At 35.9% G+C, this 14,401-nt stretch overlaps 1 protein-coding gene across 7 annotated transcripts in view; it reads left to right on the plus strand.

Annotated features, from left to right (window-relative positions):
- Window positions 1-14,401, plus strand: part of LOC136833651 (rootletin-like) — a 330,434-nt gene that overhangs the window by 157,477 nt on the left and 158,556 nt on the right. For 6 of the 7 annotated variants that reach the window (XR_010851537.1, XM_067095794.1, XM_067095797.1 and 3 more), the window contains exons 4-8: window positions 1,370-1,559; window positions 6,603-6,713; window positions 7,153-7,248; window positions 8,859-9,058; window positions 11,823-11,988. Coding sequence is in view for 6 of the 7 variants with exons in the window: in XM_067095794.1 (XP_066951895.1) it covers window positions 1,370-1,559; window positions 6,603-6,713; window positions 7,153-7,248; window positions 8,859-9,058; window positions 11,823-11,988 (763 nt within the window). In the remaining variant the exon portion in view is untranslated. Of the gene's footprint in view, window positions 1-1,369; window positions 1,560-5,456; window positions 5,979-6,602; window positions 6,714-7,152; window positions 7,249-8,858; window positions 9,059-11,822; window positions 11,989-14,401 lie in introns of those variants that run through there. The other variant, XM_067095798.1, reaches the window with a different exon arrangement.

The raw sequence follows: 14,401 nt of genomic DNA on the forward strand, positions 1-14,401 counted from the left end.
AGCTTTCTATATCCCGAAGGGGGGTTAGTGTCGTCACACACCTCACGCGGTTGCACTGTAGGCAGCGTCCTGCAATCGCTTTCATTCCTTTTAGCTGTACCTACATTCATGTTCCCTTTCTTCCACCTAACTTTCTACCCTCTCCTAACAGTTGCTTCACAGTGCAGCTACGAGGTTTTCCCTCTGTTACACCTTTCTAACCATTTTACTGTTTCCCCTTTGAGCGCTGAATCACCTCATAGGTGCCAGAGCTTGGCCTTTGGCCTTAATTTCATAATTCAGTGCCATTTCCAACAGCGTACTGTGTTAAGTCTTACTGTTTAAAAATAAATCTCTACAGAGAGCTTTCGGGAATCTGTTTGACACACATGTTTAAAAATAAATCTCTACAGAGATTTGGGGGATCTGTTTGATTCCCCTTTGAGATTGAAAAGGAAAATAGAACAAATTATCGAAAGCTCTCTGTAGAGAGTCATTTTTAAATGTATTTGTACAGAGAGCTTTCGGGAATCTGCAGAGATTTACTTTTAAATATATTTGTACTGAGAGCTCTCGGGAATCGGCAGAGATTTACTTTTGAATATATTTGTACAGAGAGCTTTCAGAAATCTGCAGAGATTTACTTTTAAATATATTTGTACAGAGCTTTCAGGAATCTGCAGAGATTTACTTTTAAATATATTTGTACAGAGAGCTTTCGGGAATCTGCAGAGATTTACTTTTAAATATATTTGTACAGAGAGCTTTCAGAAATCTGCAGAGATTTACTTTTAAATATATTTGTACAGAGAGCTTTCGGGAATCTGCAGAGATTTACTTTTAAATATATTTGTACAGAGGGCTTTCAGAAATCTGCAGAGATTTACTTTTAAATATATTTGTACAAAGAACTTTCGGGAATCTGCAGAAATTTACTTTTAAATATATTTGTACAGAGAACTTTCAGGAAATTTACTTTTAAATATATTTGTACAGAGATTTCCTCTGCAGAGATTTAAAATATATTTGTACAGAGAGCTTTCGGGAATCTGCAGAGATTTACTTTTAAATATTATATTTGTACAGAGAGCTTTCGGGAATCTGCAGGGAAATATTTTGTACAGAGAGCTTTTCGGCAAAAATATATTTGTACAGAGAGCTTTCAGGAATCTGCAGAGATTTACTTTTAAATATATTTGTACAGAAAGCTTTCGGGAATCTGTTCGATTCCCCTTTGAGACTGAAAAGGGGAATCGAACAGGTTCCCGAAAGCTCTCTGTACAGACTTATTTTTAAATATATTTGTACCCATTCATAACTGTGGATTTGTTTCTCCCAAGACTAATGGTATTACAAGTACTTTTTAATGCTTCTATTATCTTGATAACAGACCACCAGCAACAACCAGTACTCCCATAAAACCGGATTTAACGCCACCCGGTGGCGGGAGCCGAATTCGGAGGGACCTCTTCCCTTCGTCTGCTGGGACCGTCACCGCCACTACTACACCCCTCTCCGTCGGCCACCTCGCCACCTCTCTTACTGACACGATGGACGATCCAGAGATGTTTCGTTTGGAGGTAACGAAAACAAAAGTTACTGATGCCTGTAGGCATTGCTTAAGGTTCTTTGCAGCGTCCCTTCGACCACTAGCTGCAACCTCTTTCATTCCTTTTACTATACCTCCGTTCATATTCTCTTTCTTCTGTGTGACTTTCCATCCTCTCGAACAGTTGTTTCATAGTGCAGCTGCGAGGTTTTCCTACTGTTACACCTTTTAAACCCTCTTACTGTCAATTTCCGTTTCAGCACTGAATGACCTCGTAGGTCCCAGCGCTTGGCTATTGGCCTGAATTCTATATTCCAATTCCAGTTACAAGTTTTTGAGGCAATACATGTTTTCGATTTTGTATGTTTTGTTTAGGTCTTGCATGTGAATGTCAAACATTTATTGCCGACAGTAATCCTTCAGTTATCCAGACTAATAAAGCCAAGGGCCCGTCGGATAACGGCAAAATCCGGATAAGGTAAATAAAAAAATCTATGGGTTTTCAAGGGCAACTTCACACTGATCCTCACATAACTTTGTCAGTACTGCATAACAATAAATATTCTATATGCTTATAAAGAACAACCATCACACTTTAAACTGAAAACATTATGCAAAAGGCAATTATCTACCTTTTTTCCCCATATTTGTGACAAAATATACTGCAGAAATACACTTTGTAAAAAATGTGACCACTTCTGTTTCTCTCGCAAAAGAAGCAGTCCAGTAAGTAGGTAGCCTACCTGTATTTATCCACAGCCCGCCATGGTTTTATGACCATAAATGTTTTTTCATACAGCCACTTTCTTATCAGTTGTTACCATATTGTATTACCATACACAAGATGCAGATATGTGTGTGTTACATTCACAATATCCATTTGCATAAGTCAAATAGGCTATTACTGCTGTATTTAAGATAAAAGTAATGATAATGAAACTGACAATTTACTTAATGAATCCATTTATACTTTATTATTATCTTTTTATATCATCATCATAACATGTATAAAAAAAGCGATTATCTGCCATTTGCATTTCCCAGCCAGGGAAACTGATTCCCAGCTCCATCCACCTTCCAAAGTAACTCCTACTCTGAGTGAGTTCCTCTACACAGCCTTAATGTCCCTCCTCTCCCATGGTGCCCACCCCCTACCTTAAAACTTCTTGAGACCCTCCCCACCCCCAAAAACCCTTTCTCAGTCTGCCTGAGTGTAAGCAGTGTTACCAACATTTTCCTGATGCCGCGCAACATTGCCAACCATCAGAGAACGGTTTTTCAAATCTTATTAAATATATATTTATCACATAATTTTTGGGCCTTGGTCCGTGGTCAGGATGTGTCAGATGATGTTGAGTTGCGGATAATGGCAATCCAGATAATTGAAGGATTACAATACTGTATATATTATGTCATTATTAGTCCTCAATTTAATGTGCTGTGTGTAATTCATATATAATATTCACATGAAGTTCAGACACACACATGTACACACATATATATATATATATATATATATATATATATATATATATATATATATACATATACATACATACATACATACATACGTACATATAAAGGAGATATTTCTCTACTTACAGATGAGTTTATTATATCCAAAACCCAGGTTTGTACATGCTCCATGTCTCTTCACACTGCCAAATAGCTATGACTTGACACAGAGCTTTTTATAGAATTAGTAATGATGCAAATAGTGTTTGCTGCTGAGATCAGGAATCGTTGTTGTGATAAAACACTGGCCATTCAAAACACTATTGATTAGCATTTATTCCACGAAGATGCTTTCTTGCTGAATTTTGTGAAAAGTGACAAGTTATTTGTAATTGAAATATTATTTGTGGATTTACCCAGCCTGGATAAATATGTATAAACAGGGAGGATTGGAGTCAACAAGGGCATCTGTCCGCAAAACATCTGCCGAATCCCCGTAAGGGGGTAATGCCGTCAGCGCACGTCACGCGGTGCACTGTAGGCATTACTTGAGGTTCTTTGCATTGTCCCTTAGGCCCCTAGCTGCAACCCCGTTCATTCCTGTGACTGTACCTCCGTTAATATTCTCTTTTTTCCATCTGACTTTCGACCCTCTCCTGACAGTTGCTTCAAAGTGCAACTGCGAGGTATTCCTCCTGTTACACCTTTATAACCTTTTTGCAGGCTGACCTCATAGGTGCCAGCGCTTGGCTTCTGGACTAACTCGTATTCCATTCCATTCAAACACCTGCCAAAACCAACTATGAAGTGAGCCGTCCTCTAAACCTGAGGAAATCATAAATAAAAAAAAAAGATAATTTGTTGCCAAAAACCAAATATGATAAAACTGATGTCTCATTATTTTTATCTGATATCCATTTCTGGCGGTTTTTATTGCTGGTAATCATTATGAATTGCACTAAATAGATCTATATGAACGCAAAATAAGTTTGCTTTTTTGTATATGATTTCATGTAAATTCATTGTAGTATTTCCTGCCAGTTTCTTGAGTGAACCTCTTTATTTGTGGATAAGTCAGTTTTACCAGTATATACAAGTTTATGTGTCAGTTTTACCCGCATACAATTGATTTATTACTTCGCGCTTGTCAGTGTAATTAATAAATAAGCCAAGATTGATTAAAACGATTTGAGAATTCTAAGAACTTTTTCTGTGATTCTTAAGAACATCCGAAAGTGTCAGAAACCCTGCAAAGATTTTGTTGTTTTTGCTTTTTAGGTTGTCAGAAGAAATAAAGTAAATAAAATTTGGATTTTTAAGTTCATGTGAAATTTATGTGAATTACCTATTACGGGTGTTGACCTAGAACATTAAACCGAAGACAGATAACGCCTGCTAATTGTGAATGTCAAAATAAAAGAACTTTATAGCGTGCAAGGGTCGGAGAAGCGGCTATTAATCAGCCTCAAGTGGGACGCTGTTCTTATCAGTCGGGAAAGTAGCGTGCAAACAATCGCCTCTCCATTCTGTTTGGTTACGATAAGATCACACGGTGGCGATATGGGCCACACCACGGTAACGTCGTCGTAGATTTGCGCCTTTTGTTTCCCGATGATAAGATCGCTTTTCGCAAAGCACTTGGCGGTGTTGCGTTATGTGACAGATGGATTTTCGATCTCGTGACGCTGCGAATGTATGACGGGGAACCGTTGCTAGTGTCGGATTCTCTAGGGGGGGGGAATAATTCTTCCGTGGTTTGACGATCTGGCGCAAGCCATTTTTTCCCCGTTCTGAGAAAAATGAGCTTCAAAGATTTTTTATGTTATGCATAGCTTCTTCAATTAGCTCATCTTCTGAGGAAATTTGGTTTAAAAATGTGACAGCATAGAAAACTGAAGTTTTGATATGTTATGGAGTTTCAAAAACTGAGACATTTTGGCTGGAAAACTTAAATACTTAAAAAAAAAAGGGATAAGCCCGGTTCGTCCAAACAGGCACGAATTGTAGGTTATTCCCTAATCAGTAGCAGAAATATTACTCAATAATGCACCGTGATTGTAGCTGGATATGCCATAGAGTTATACAGAGAGCAGGCTTCCTTTTTATTTATTACAAGCCCCATTGCACAGTTGGCGGTATTTGGAGACCCAATTAGAACAGCTAACAAGACGAGGTGTCTGTTGGCGTGACCAAATTGCTGCTCTGAAAAAAGCACTATCCGTTAATGATCAGCAGTGACCGGCGCAAATACCGTTTTACTAGAAGAATCTTTGAGGAATGTATTAAAATATATGCATAAATCTTTAATAAAATGGAGTTAGCAACACGTGGCTTAATAAAATGGAGTTGGCAACACGTGGCTTAGATACAAATAGCACTTCCGAGTATGTTAACTATATCAGGCTGTTGTCAAACGACGTGCAAGTAGCGTGGATGTGTTGTAATCGTTTCTTGATAGCATCATCGAGCTAATACGCATGCGTGAAGTGCTAGGCTGTAATAGCTTCGCTTCCAGTCTGTTATGGCTTTGTGTACGAGTCGAATGATCTTTTGCTGTTATAAAACTGAAAAACAATTGACAATAGCCAGAATTCCATGCCAGTGATGTTTTTATCGTTTACGAAACACGAAAGCAATTATGAAGAGAAATGAAATCTAGATAAAGGACGCTGTAGCAGATATCAGCCTAATGAAAGGAGGCGCCGAGGAAACGGAACGAAGAGAGACACGAGAAAATACGAAAGAGGAATGCCGTCGCCACAAGAAGAAGAAGAGGAAGAGATGGAGGAGCAAGAGTGACAGCTGTGAGGGACACGAAAGAAGGAAGGAGAGAAAGAAATGGTTCGAAGGAAACGCCAAAGGCAGCAAGAGCGACAGCGAGGTCGGCAAAGACGCGAAGTTAGGTGAAATGTATTTCGAAATCGGCGCCCACGTCTGTCAGGAAACCATAAAGAGAAAACTGGCGTCTGTGCTGGAGAAACTCTTCAGGTTGAAGGTGAAGGTGGTTTGGTTTTAGTTTACTGTAAAAGACAACTATTGTGCTCGGCTTTGTCTGTTCGTCCGCACTTTATTCTGTCCGCACTTTTTCTGTCCGTCCTCTGATCTTAAAAACTACTGAGGCTAGAGGGCTGCAAATTGGTATGTTGATCTTCCACCCTCCAATCATCAGACATACTAAGTTGCAGCCCTCTACCCTCAGTATTTTTTATTCTAAGGTTAAAGTTAGCCATAATCGTGCTTCTGGCAACGATATAGGATAGACCACCATCGGGCCGTGGTCAAAGTTTCATGGGCCGCGGCTCGTGCAGCATTATACCGAGACCACTGAAAGGTGGATCTATTTTCGGTGGCCTTAATTATACGATTTACAGAAAACTCGATTGCGCTGAAGAAACTGGTCATTTTGTATTGTGTTTAAAAACAGTATTATGTTCATGTATTGTGTATATTATGTTCATGTTGGTACTTGAATTAATGATCTCTTAGAAGATAGTGTCAAAACGCTATATTGTCACTCATGCACAGAAGTGATAGCACCACAACACACTATAAGTATGTATGTGTTTTGTATTTATTTTTTGATTTATTATTTTTTTTACCCACTTGATTGTATTTGCAGGAGGAGACTCGTTATTTGCAGTCGGAGGTGGGTCGCCTGGAAGAAATGCTCGCTACCTCACGAGCTGAACGTGACAGAGTATCAGTTCAGTACAATGTTCTGTCCGACCACGTAAGTAAGCTAAGGCTGGTCCATATAGGACACTTTTAGTGGAAAGTGGCTGGCCATTAAGTGATGGGCCACTAAAATAAAAAAGAATTTGATTGTATGGAAGACTGCAGGCGAACCACTGAAAGTGGATGACCCTAGAAGATTGGGTATAAAGTGGCTACCAGGTATATTTCTTGGCCACACCATTGTTCAAGCTATTATTTGCTGGTCACTAAGAGGCTGACCACTTAGTGGCTAGCCACTTTCCACTAAAAGTGTCCCTTGTGGCAGTCTTAGGTGTTTGAAATCACAGTCATAAATATTATCTCAAGCTCTGTAATCAGTAGAATCATAGGGAACAACTACTGTAATTGAGTTTATTCTGACATTTTTTTCTGATATTTATTTTTTGTATTTAAGAGGATTATGAAACATTAAAAGTGTCCTCCAAAATTGTCAGGTTGTGGATGAGTGGCAGGAATACCAGAAGAGATTAGAGTATTTTCACGATGTGCATAGGAAGCAGACATCTTTGATAGACCGGTTAGCAAACAAGGTAAGGATTTTCATTTTCATGTGAGAGTAAGCTGTAATTTGTGTTGATTTTGTCAAAGGTTACATTATTTCAAAGATTGTTTTGCCACAAGGAATGTGTTTGAGAAAAGAAGAGTACAGTATCTTGACTGTGCAATCCTTTCTTCTGCCAAGCCTTTCAGCATTTTTTCTATAACTATATTATTTCTGATTCTTATAAATTTGTCTCCCTAGGTGGCCTGTTATTTCTTTTGTAGTTCTTCTTCATTTTCTTTTAACCTCATTAATCCCACTGTATACAGGGTCGGCTGCTCAAGTCAACTTTCTCTTCCTTGCATCTTCTTCCTCCAGTCCCACCTCACCCATATCCCTCTTCACCACATCCATCAGTCTGATCTGCTGACGCCCCACCACTGGCATGTTCTTGGCTCTCTTGATTAGTTCTTTTCTTATATAGTTACATAGGAATACAAATACAATGTAGTTTTAAAAATTCATCTTTCTGTCCATGGGAGTACAAACATAATGTAACATTTGAAGATGCCAAATATGGAAATTGTAGAAATATCATTTGGAATTTGATAGGATGGTATATTTTTTTTACCCTAATTAATCTATGCAAAATTATATATATAACATGTTGATTAAACTGTTCTTTTGATGGTTAAGGATATTAATAGATTTTAAATCCGTGATAAGCACTGAATGACAGAAGAGCCATTGGCCAGCTCTTCTCCAGGAAGTGTTATTTTGACAGAAAAATTTGCTGAACTAACAAGAAGTAGTAAAATATTCTGAGCTAATAAGAAGTAGTAGTATTAATTTTCTTTTTATTCTGAGTCCTTTATTGCAGACCATTATACTGGCCACTTTTTCAGTTTCATTGTAGTTATCTTTCTTTTGTAGTTAGTGTCAATTAGATTATGGGATGATTCTCCACTGTCCTTGTTTGTCACTCATTTTATAACAAATTGTGGTTTAACAACTTGATGATACAACTGTGGATTGTAATACAATTTTAAGGCTGACTCATTTTTATTGGGATACTGTATTTGATAAACAATCTGCTTTAACTGCCAGATACCCATGGTCCTGTCATTGATAAAGCTTTTTAATAAGCTCTGGTAAATTTGAAGTACTTAGGGATTTTGATTCATTCTTTAGTTTCATTTCTGTGCATTTAATGTTGTATAATAATCTAGCTTCTCTTCCCTACATTTATAGTTATTGCTGTACCCATGACTAATACATTATCGTGAATTGGAACCCCTGTAGGCGGTAGTGCCATCAGTACACCTCATGCAGTGCACTGTAGGCATTGATGAAGGTTCTTTGCAGTGTCCCTTTGGCTCCTAGCTACAACCCCTTTTATTCCTTTTACTGTACCTTCATTCATATTCTCTTTCTTCTCTCTTACTTTCCACCTTCTCCTAACAGTTGATTCATAATGCAGCTGCGAGGTTTTCTTCCTGTTACACCTTTCAGGCCCTTTTACTGTCAGTTTCCTTTTCAGAGCTAAATGACCTTATAGGTGCCAGCATTTGGCCTTTGGCCTAAATTCTATATTCTGTTCTATGAGCTGGAATGCCTCAAAGATATCGACCAAAGTAATGTCTTTCCAAATTTTTTCAGGTACGAGAGTACCGAAGCAGAAACCGGGAACTTGAAAGCAGAAGTACTGAAGCCCTACGATACAGAGACAGCAATGATAGGGAAATTGAGACGCTCAATCTTGCTCTAACCACAGCAGAAGAAAAATTGAGGGCTTCAGAAGCTCAACATACTTTTGACCTTGAAACAGCTTTGGTCAAACTAGAGGATGAACAACACAGGTTAGTGATTACAGCTTTCTCTCTCTCTCTCTCTCTCTCTCTCTCTCTCTCTCTCTCTCTCTCTCTCTCTCTCTCTCTCTCTCTCTCACGTTTGGTGTCTTTCTGGGAACCTTACTACCCACTGGAAATTTATGAAGGGTAATGAAATTTCTGTTTATTTCTTCCAAAAGATTTAAAACTCATTACTCTTCTGATAATATTCTGTTGTTTGAATATATGTACATTGAAATGTATAATACAGGAAATATGTTTGAAAACATGTTGCATATAATTCATATAAAATCTATGAGAGTTTTCTTTTAATTTTTTCTCCATTAATCTTCTGTCTTTATTGGTTTTATTACGAAGTACTTTTAGCTCTTTTTATGGGTAATTGCATAGTGGTTTAAAATGCTTGAAGTTAATCCAGTCTCTTTGGGTGTAAGGCTTCCTTACTGGTCATCATTCTCTATAGCCTTTTCTATTTGATTTTCCGAGTAGGATTATTATTTACGAGAAAAGCTGAATTTTCCATATTTATAATATTAACTATGAACAGTGATGTTCTTGAGCTCATGCAAGAGCATTTAAAAACAGTATTTGGTCTTACTGTAATGGTGTACTCTTAACACTGTTTTCTTTATCAAGGTAACCTAAAATCTGCAGTTTCAAGATATCTTAATCACACAACATAGATCTAGGATTGATGCTGCTGTTGCATCAGCAGCAAGTCAGCATTTATGAGCCATTTAGTACATTGTTCTTATTTGGAACCTCTGTTTCTGGTATTTTAAGTTAAAGTGTGAAACCTTTCAGTTTTATAGTCCATTTTAGGGTTGGAGATGTCACAATCGTTACCATTTTCTAAGTAATTCCAGAATGGATTTTCTTATTCAGGATCTGCTGTCTAGGGATTAATAGTACTTGGGCAGTTTCTCCATATTTACTGAGGTCTAGAATTTTTCCTTCAGTTCCTTTAGAATGTTTATTGCCTTAACTTTTTCAAAGAGCTAAGTCCATATGTTTTTCTCCAGTTGCAGATTCACTCTTTTTCATCTTTTTCCCCTTATTGTCTTCTCTCTTTCATGCGTTTGCTGTGGAAGGTAGTTCTTCAGAAGGCCAAAGATTAAAATCTGAAATACCACTTTATAAGAAATAATTATGCTTGAAATCTCTGTTTTGTCAGAAAAATCTCTGTTGTATGGTGTGTGGTTTTGCATTACTCTTAGCTATCCATTTGTGATGACCTATATTCTTTGTACTACTTCATTGAAAGCTAATTTTAATGTATTTATGTATGTATACAGCCTATTTTATTTAACCTGTAATTGATTACAGAGATTGTTACAAGTCTAATGCACTGGATATAAATTCTAACAGGCAAGAATAAATCCAGGAATCAAGATATAGTTTTTAAATATTCTCACATTTTATATGATACTGCCTAGTAATGAAATAAGTTGAGCTCTGCCTCTACAACATGTTATTACCTACTTGTGCATCAGTAATTCTGTTGGAAATAGAACATATAAAATTAATAGGGACAGCTGTAAAGGTCAAATGTCAAAATGACCCTTAGTGCTGAACTTGTGCTTCACGTATTATTGGTCCTCCTAGTACTCTGTTAGGTTCTTCCACAGAAGTTTCAATATGAGGTAGTGTATAGCAGTTATTTTCCTCCCTGGCATGACCCCTCTAATGGTAGGAGGTCATCCTTGATGAATCCTTATGTTGTTTATTTAGCAAGGAACCTGCACAAAGATGACTTGTTGGCAATATCATTGTTTATGGGCGAGGTTGTCTTTCACAAACACAGCTAAAAGTCTGTGTGTTATTATTTAATAACACTACAGAATATAGCTAGTTTCATGATATTTAAGGGGATTTGATATTATGTGACAATAAATATTTTCAGGAACATTTTTAGAGTGAAAAGATTTTACCAGCAACCCTTTCCATGGATATATAGATGACAGTTTTTCTCAAGTATGAATGATAACTTATAAAGTTAATGACGTACAAGTTTTCTTGGTGGTAATGTTTTTGTCTCAGTAAAAAAAATATTCTGTATCAAGTTGTTCTTTAGTTTTTAATCTACCTCATCTTCATTGTGATCTTTATGCAGTTCGTTTTCTTGTGTAAAAGCCTAGAGTACAATAGACAGCCTAATTGTATTGCCTGGGAATTTAGGTGTGAAATGCAGTGGGTATTCAAATACAGACAGGTTCAGAAGGTCATTGAAGGGGAGTAATGCCAGTGAGTGTGAAAATTCTTATATATTCATGAAAAAGGTGGACTTTATAGGCACCTCTTGGTCTCCCTTCCCTTTTTTCATCTTTCTTCTTTATGAACATTGTTGCCTCTCATTTCTTTTTCTTTCTTTGTATGTCAACTTTGTGCTCATGTCTCTGCAATTGCTCTTCCTTCATCCATGTTACTTCTTTCTGTAAACCTTTATCAAGCTCTCACCGATTAGATCAGTCAGATGCTGAGAACTCTTTCTGTACTCTACCACTAACCAATTGAAACAACAGAAAATTCCTTTCCAAGAATCCAATAGGTTCTACAGAGCTTTGTATTTATTCTTGATCTGTGGACATGAATTTTGAAAGTACTAACATTGTCTCTGTTAAGTATTGAGGCTGTATCACCTCATTTTTGGTCTTTTTTTTATCTGGTTAAGTCTATGCCTTTGACTTAAGTTGTTAACAAAAGTTAGGTAGGCAAGCAGAAAGTGAAAAAAGCAGTACCTGTTCCTCATATTTTGCATTATGTTTCTGTGCAGGTGTGAAACTTTCAGCACACAAGTATCCAACTTACAACAGCAGTTGGCGAAAGTCGAAAGTACTCTGTCACAGGTGACTGAGGAGCGAGACAAGGCTCAACAAGCTCTCAAGCGCTTAGCTGACGATGTTAAGGCTAAGGAGGAGCAATGGGTCGCCGAATCTCAGGTAAGGGAGTTATGCATGGGAGAAGTAGTTTGTTTGAAGCACACTTTGGATTCAAGTTTCAGTTTTTCCTGTAAAGGAATATTCCCTTTTTAGTAGATTATGCTATGGTTCCTTGCATTTTTGCAGTGCTTTATCCTATGTAATTTTTTTTGTAGAATCTTCAAAATATATATAGGAATTTTTTTTGCTCCTGATATCTTATACTAGGTATCAATGTGGTTATTATTTTTATAAATAAAATGAGGTGAATATTCAGTTTCAAAATTGTTCCAAAATTTTTTATTTGATTATACTATTTCATGCTTGTTTGTGAATTTAATTTAGGGGTTTAATTATAAATATGGAGATATATGAATACAAAGCTTTACTGATTACGAGGTTATTGGATGGTGTTAGGGATAATTTTTGTATTGGGTAAATCAAAAGAAACTACACTATGTATGTAACTGCATAGCATTATTTGTTAAAGCCAGAGATAAACATAGGATATCCCAAAATAGATATAGTTTTGGAAAAAGAAAATCTGATTATTAATTTAGCATTCACAACTTCTTATTGTCCAACAAATTAATTAGCAAAGGTAACTCATCTCAAACAACTAGTGAAGGATTACATGCAAAAAAATACTGTATAATGTTAGCATAAGAAATATGTCTGGATTAAAACTAAATGAAAACAAAAATATATACTCTTAACAGTATACTTCAATATTTTTTTAATGTATTTAAAACAAAGGAAAGTTAAAATACTGAGAATCAATTGTTCTTGGTTCCACAATGAGTAAGTCATTCATTTTCCTCAACTCTATTTGTAGAGTTTTATCACATTTTGGGTAGCTTTACATAGCAGATCCAGTTTTAATAAAATAAAAATGTTAATTTAAAAGCAGAGGTGATAGTTTTGTAAAAAGCTAAAAGCATGGCATTTGTAGATAGCATATCTTTCAAGTTCTGTAATGCTTTCATTATTTCTTTCTCTCTATTAAGTCATAACATCTGATAGTTTGTGTGCATCTTATTTTTTATTTTTTTGTTTTATTACTCTTGTCTAATTTATAAAAGAAATTTTGGAAATTGTAAACAGTCTCCTTGAGTACTTTGAAGTAACAAGAGAAATATCATCATCATTATCTAAACATACAGCACATACCTTGTGCAGATTGTCTGAACACTTTATGCTAGTATGTTAATATACCTGTAATATTTTTAGTGGGATTGTTGATAGTAGTAAATGTTTTATATTTTTTTAAACTCTTCCATATTCAGATTTGATTTACAGCATATGTATTTTCATTGTAGTTTGTTGAGAGATAATTTTGTTATTTTGTGTTCATTACCAAACAGTAGTTTGCTTTGTTGTTGCATATTAATCGGTTCAGTTATATTTTTTTACTTTAATGAGGATTTGGGTTCAGTTTCAGCTATGCTGGATGGAATAGTAGTGTACATGTAATTCCAGTTTTTACTGTTATAAATGATTTTTTTCATATTAATGGTGCTGAAAAAATAAACCCAAAATCATTTCCTGTAATCTTTAGATTGAAAATCTAAAAATGAAGGCATGAAATTATTCCTTAGAATTTTGTAGCAGATTATTACTAGACTTTTGTAGTATGTGTTTTGTATTGGTTATCACTTCCTCATTTCCAAAGAAATTTTGCAAGCATAGCAGCAATGTTTGTCCCAAGAACTGCATATTTTGTAGGTTAACTCTTGCGATTTTGATCATTTTGGTTAGCCACTTTGCAGCAAAAAGTCTATTGAAAATCAGATAATTAGGATGGTTTGTGTAATGTTTTGCGAGCTTCTCATAACTATGTAGATCACACCAGTAACTGAATTTCTGTTAGTTAAAGGAAATTGCTTTAATTAAGAAAATTTCGAATTATGATCCTCAGTTTTGAGAGGTTGTCTTTGCTGTCAAAATCAATAGTCATAGAGAACCTTTCTTTTATCTTATAATGTTGCTCACAAATGTATCTTCTTTACATGACATCACAACAGCTTGCACAGGTAATCAGTGTTTCCAGTCTAGCTTAATAGTTTAGTGTTTTAAGGTTAACTGTGACTCTTCTCACTTATCCAGAAGAGCATAATAGTGGTCCTAAATTTTTTGTAATGTTTTCAGTGCTTAAATGCTTTTTTAATATGGTACTAGTATAGTTCTCTTAGAGATTATGATGTAAGAACAGATATTTGCTTGAGTATTTAAAGCTTGAGGTTTTCATTACACATATTCTTTAAGTAGGTTGAAAAACCTGTAAAATAGAAGTAATTGGAATATTATTGGCATTTTAAGTTGTGTTTGCTTTTTAGCACAAAAAAATAGGTATTTTTCTTTCAAGCAAAAATGTTCTTACTAGGATTAAATTTGATCTAGTTTTAGTTTTTGGTTAGTTGTTGAAATTCATACA

This window comes from Macrobrachium rosenbergii, chromosome 52, assembly GCF_040412425.1.
Source record: "Macrobrachium rosenbergii isolate ZJJX-2024 chromosome 52, ASM4041242v1, whole genome shotgun sequence".
NCBI lineage: Eukaryota > Metazoa > Arthropoda > Malacostraca > Decapoda > Palaemonidae > Macrobrachium > Macrobrachium rosenbergii.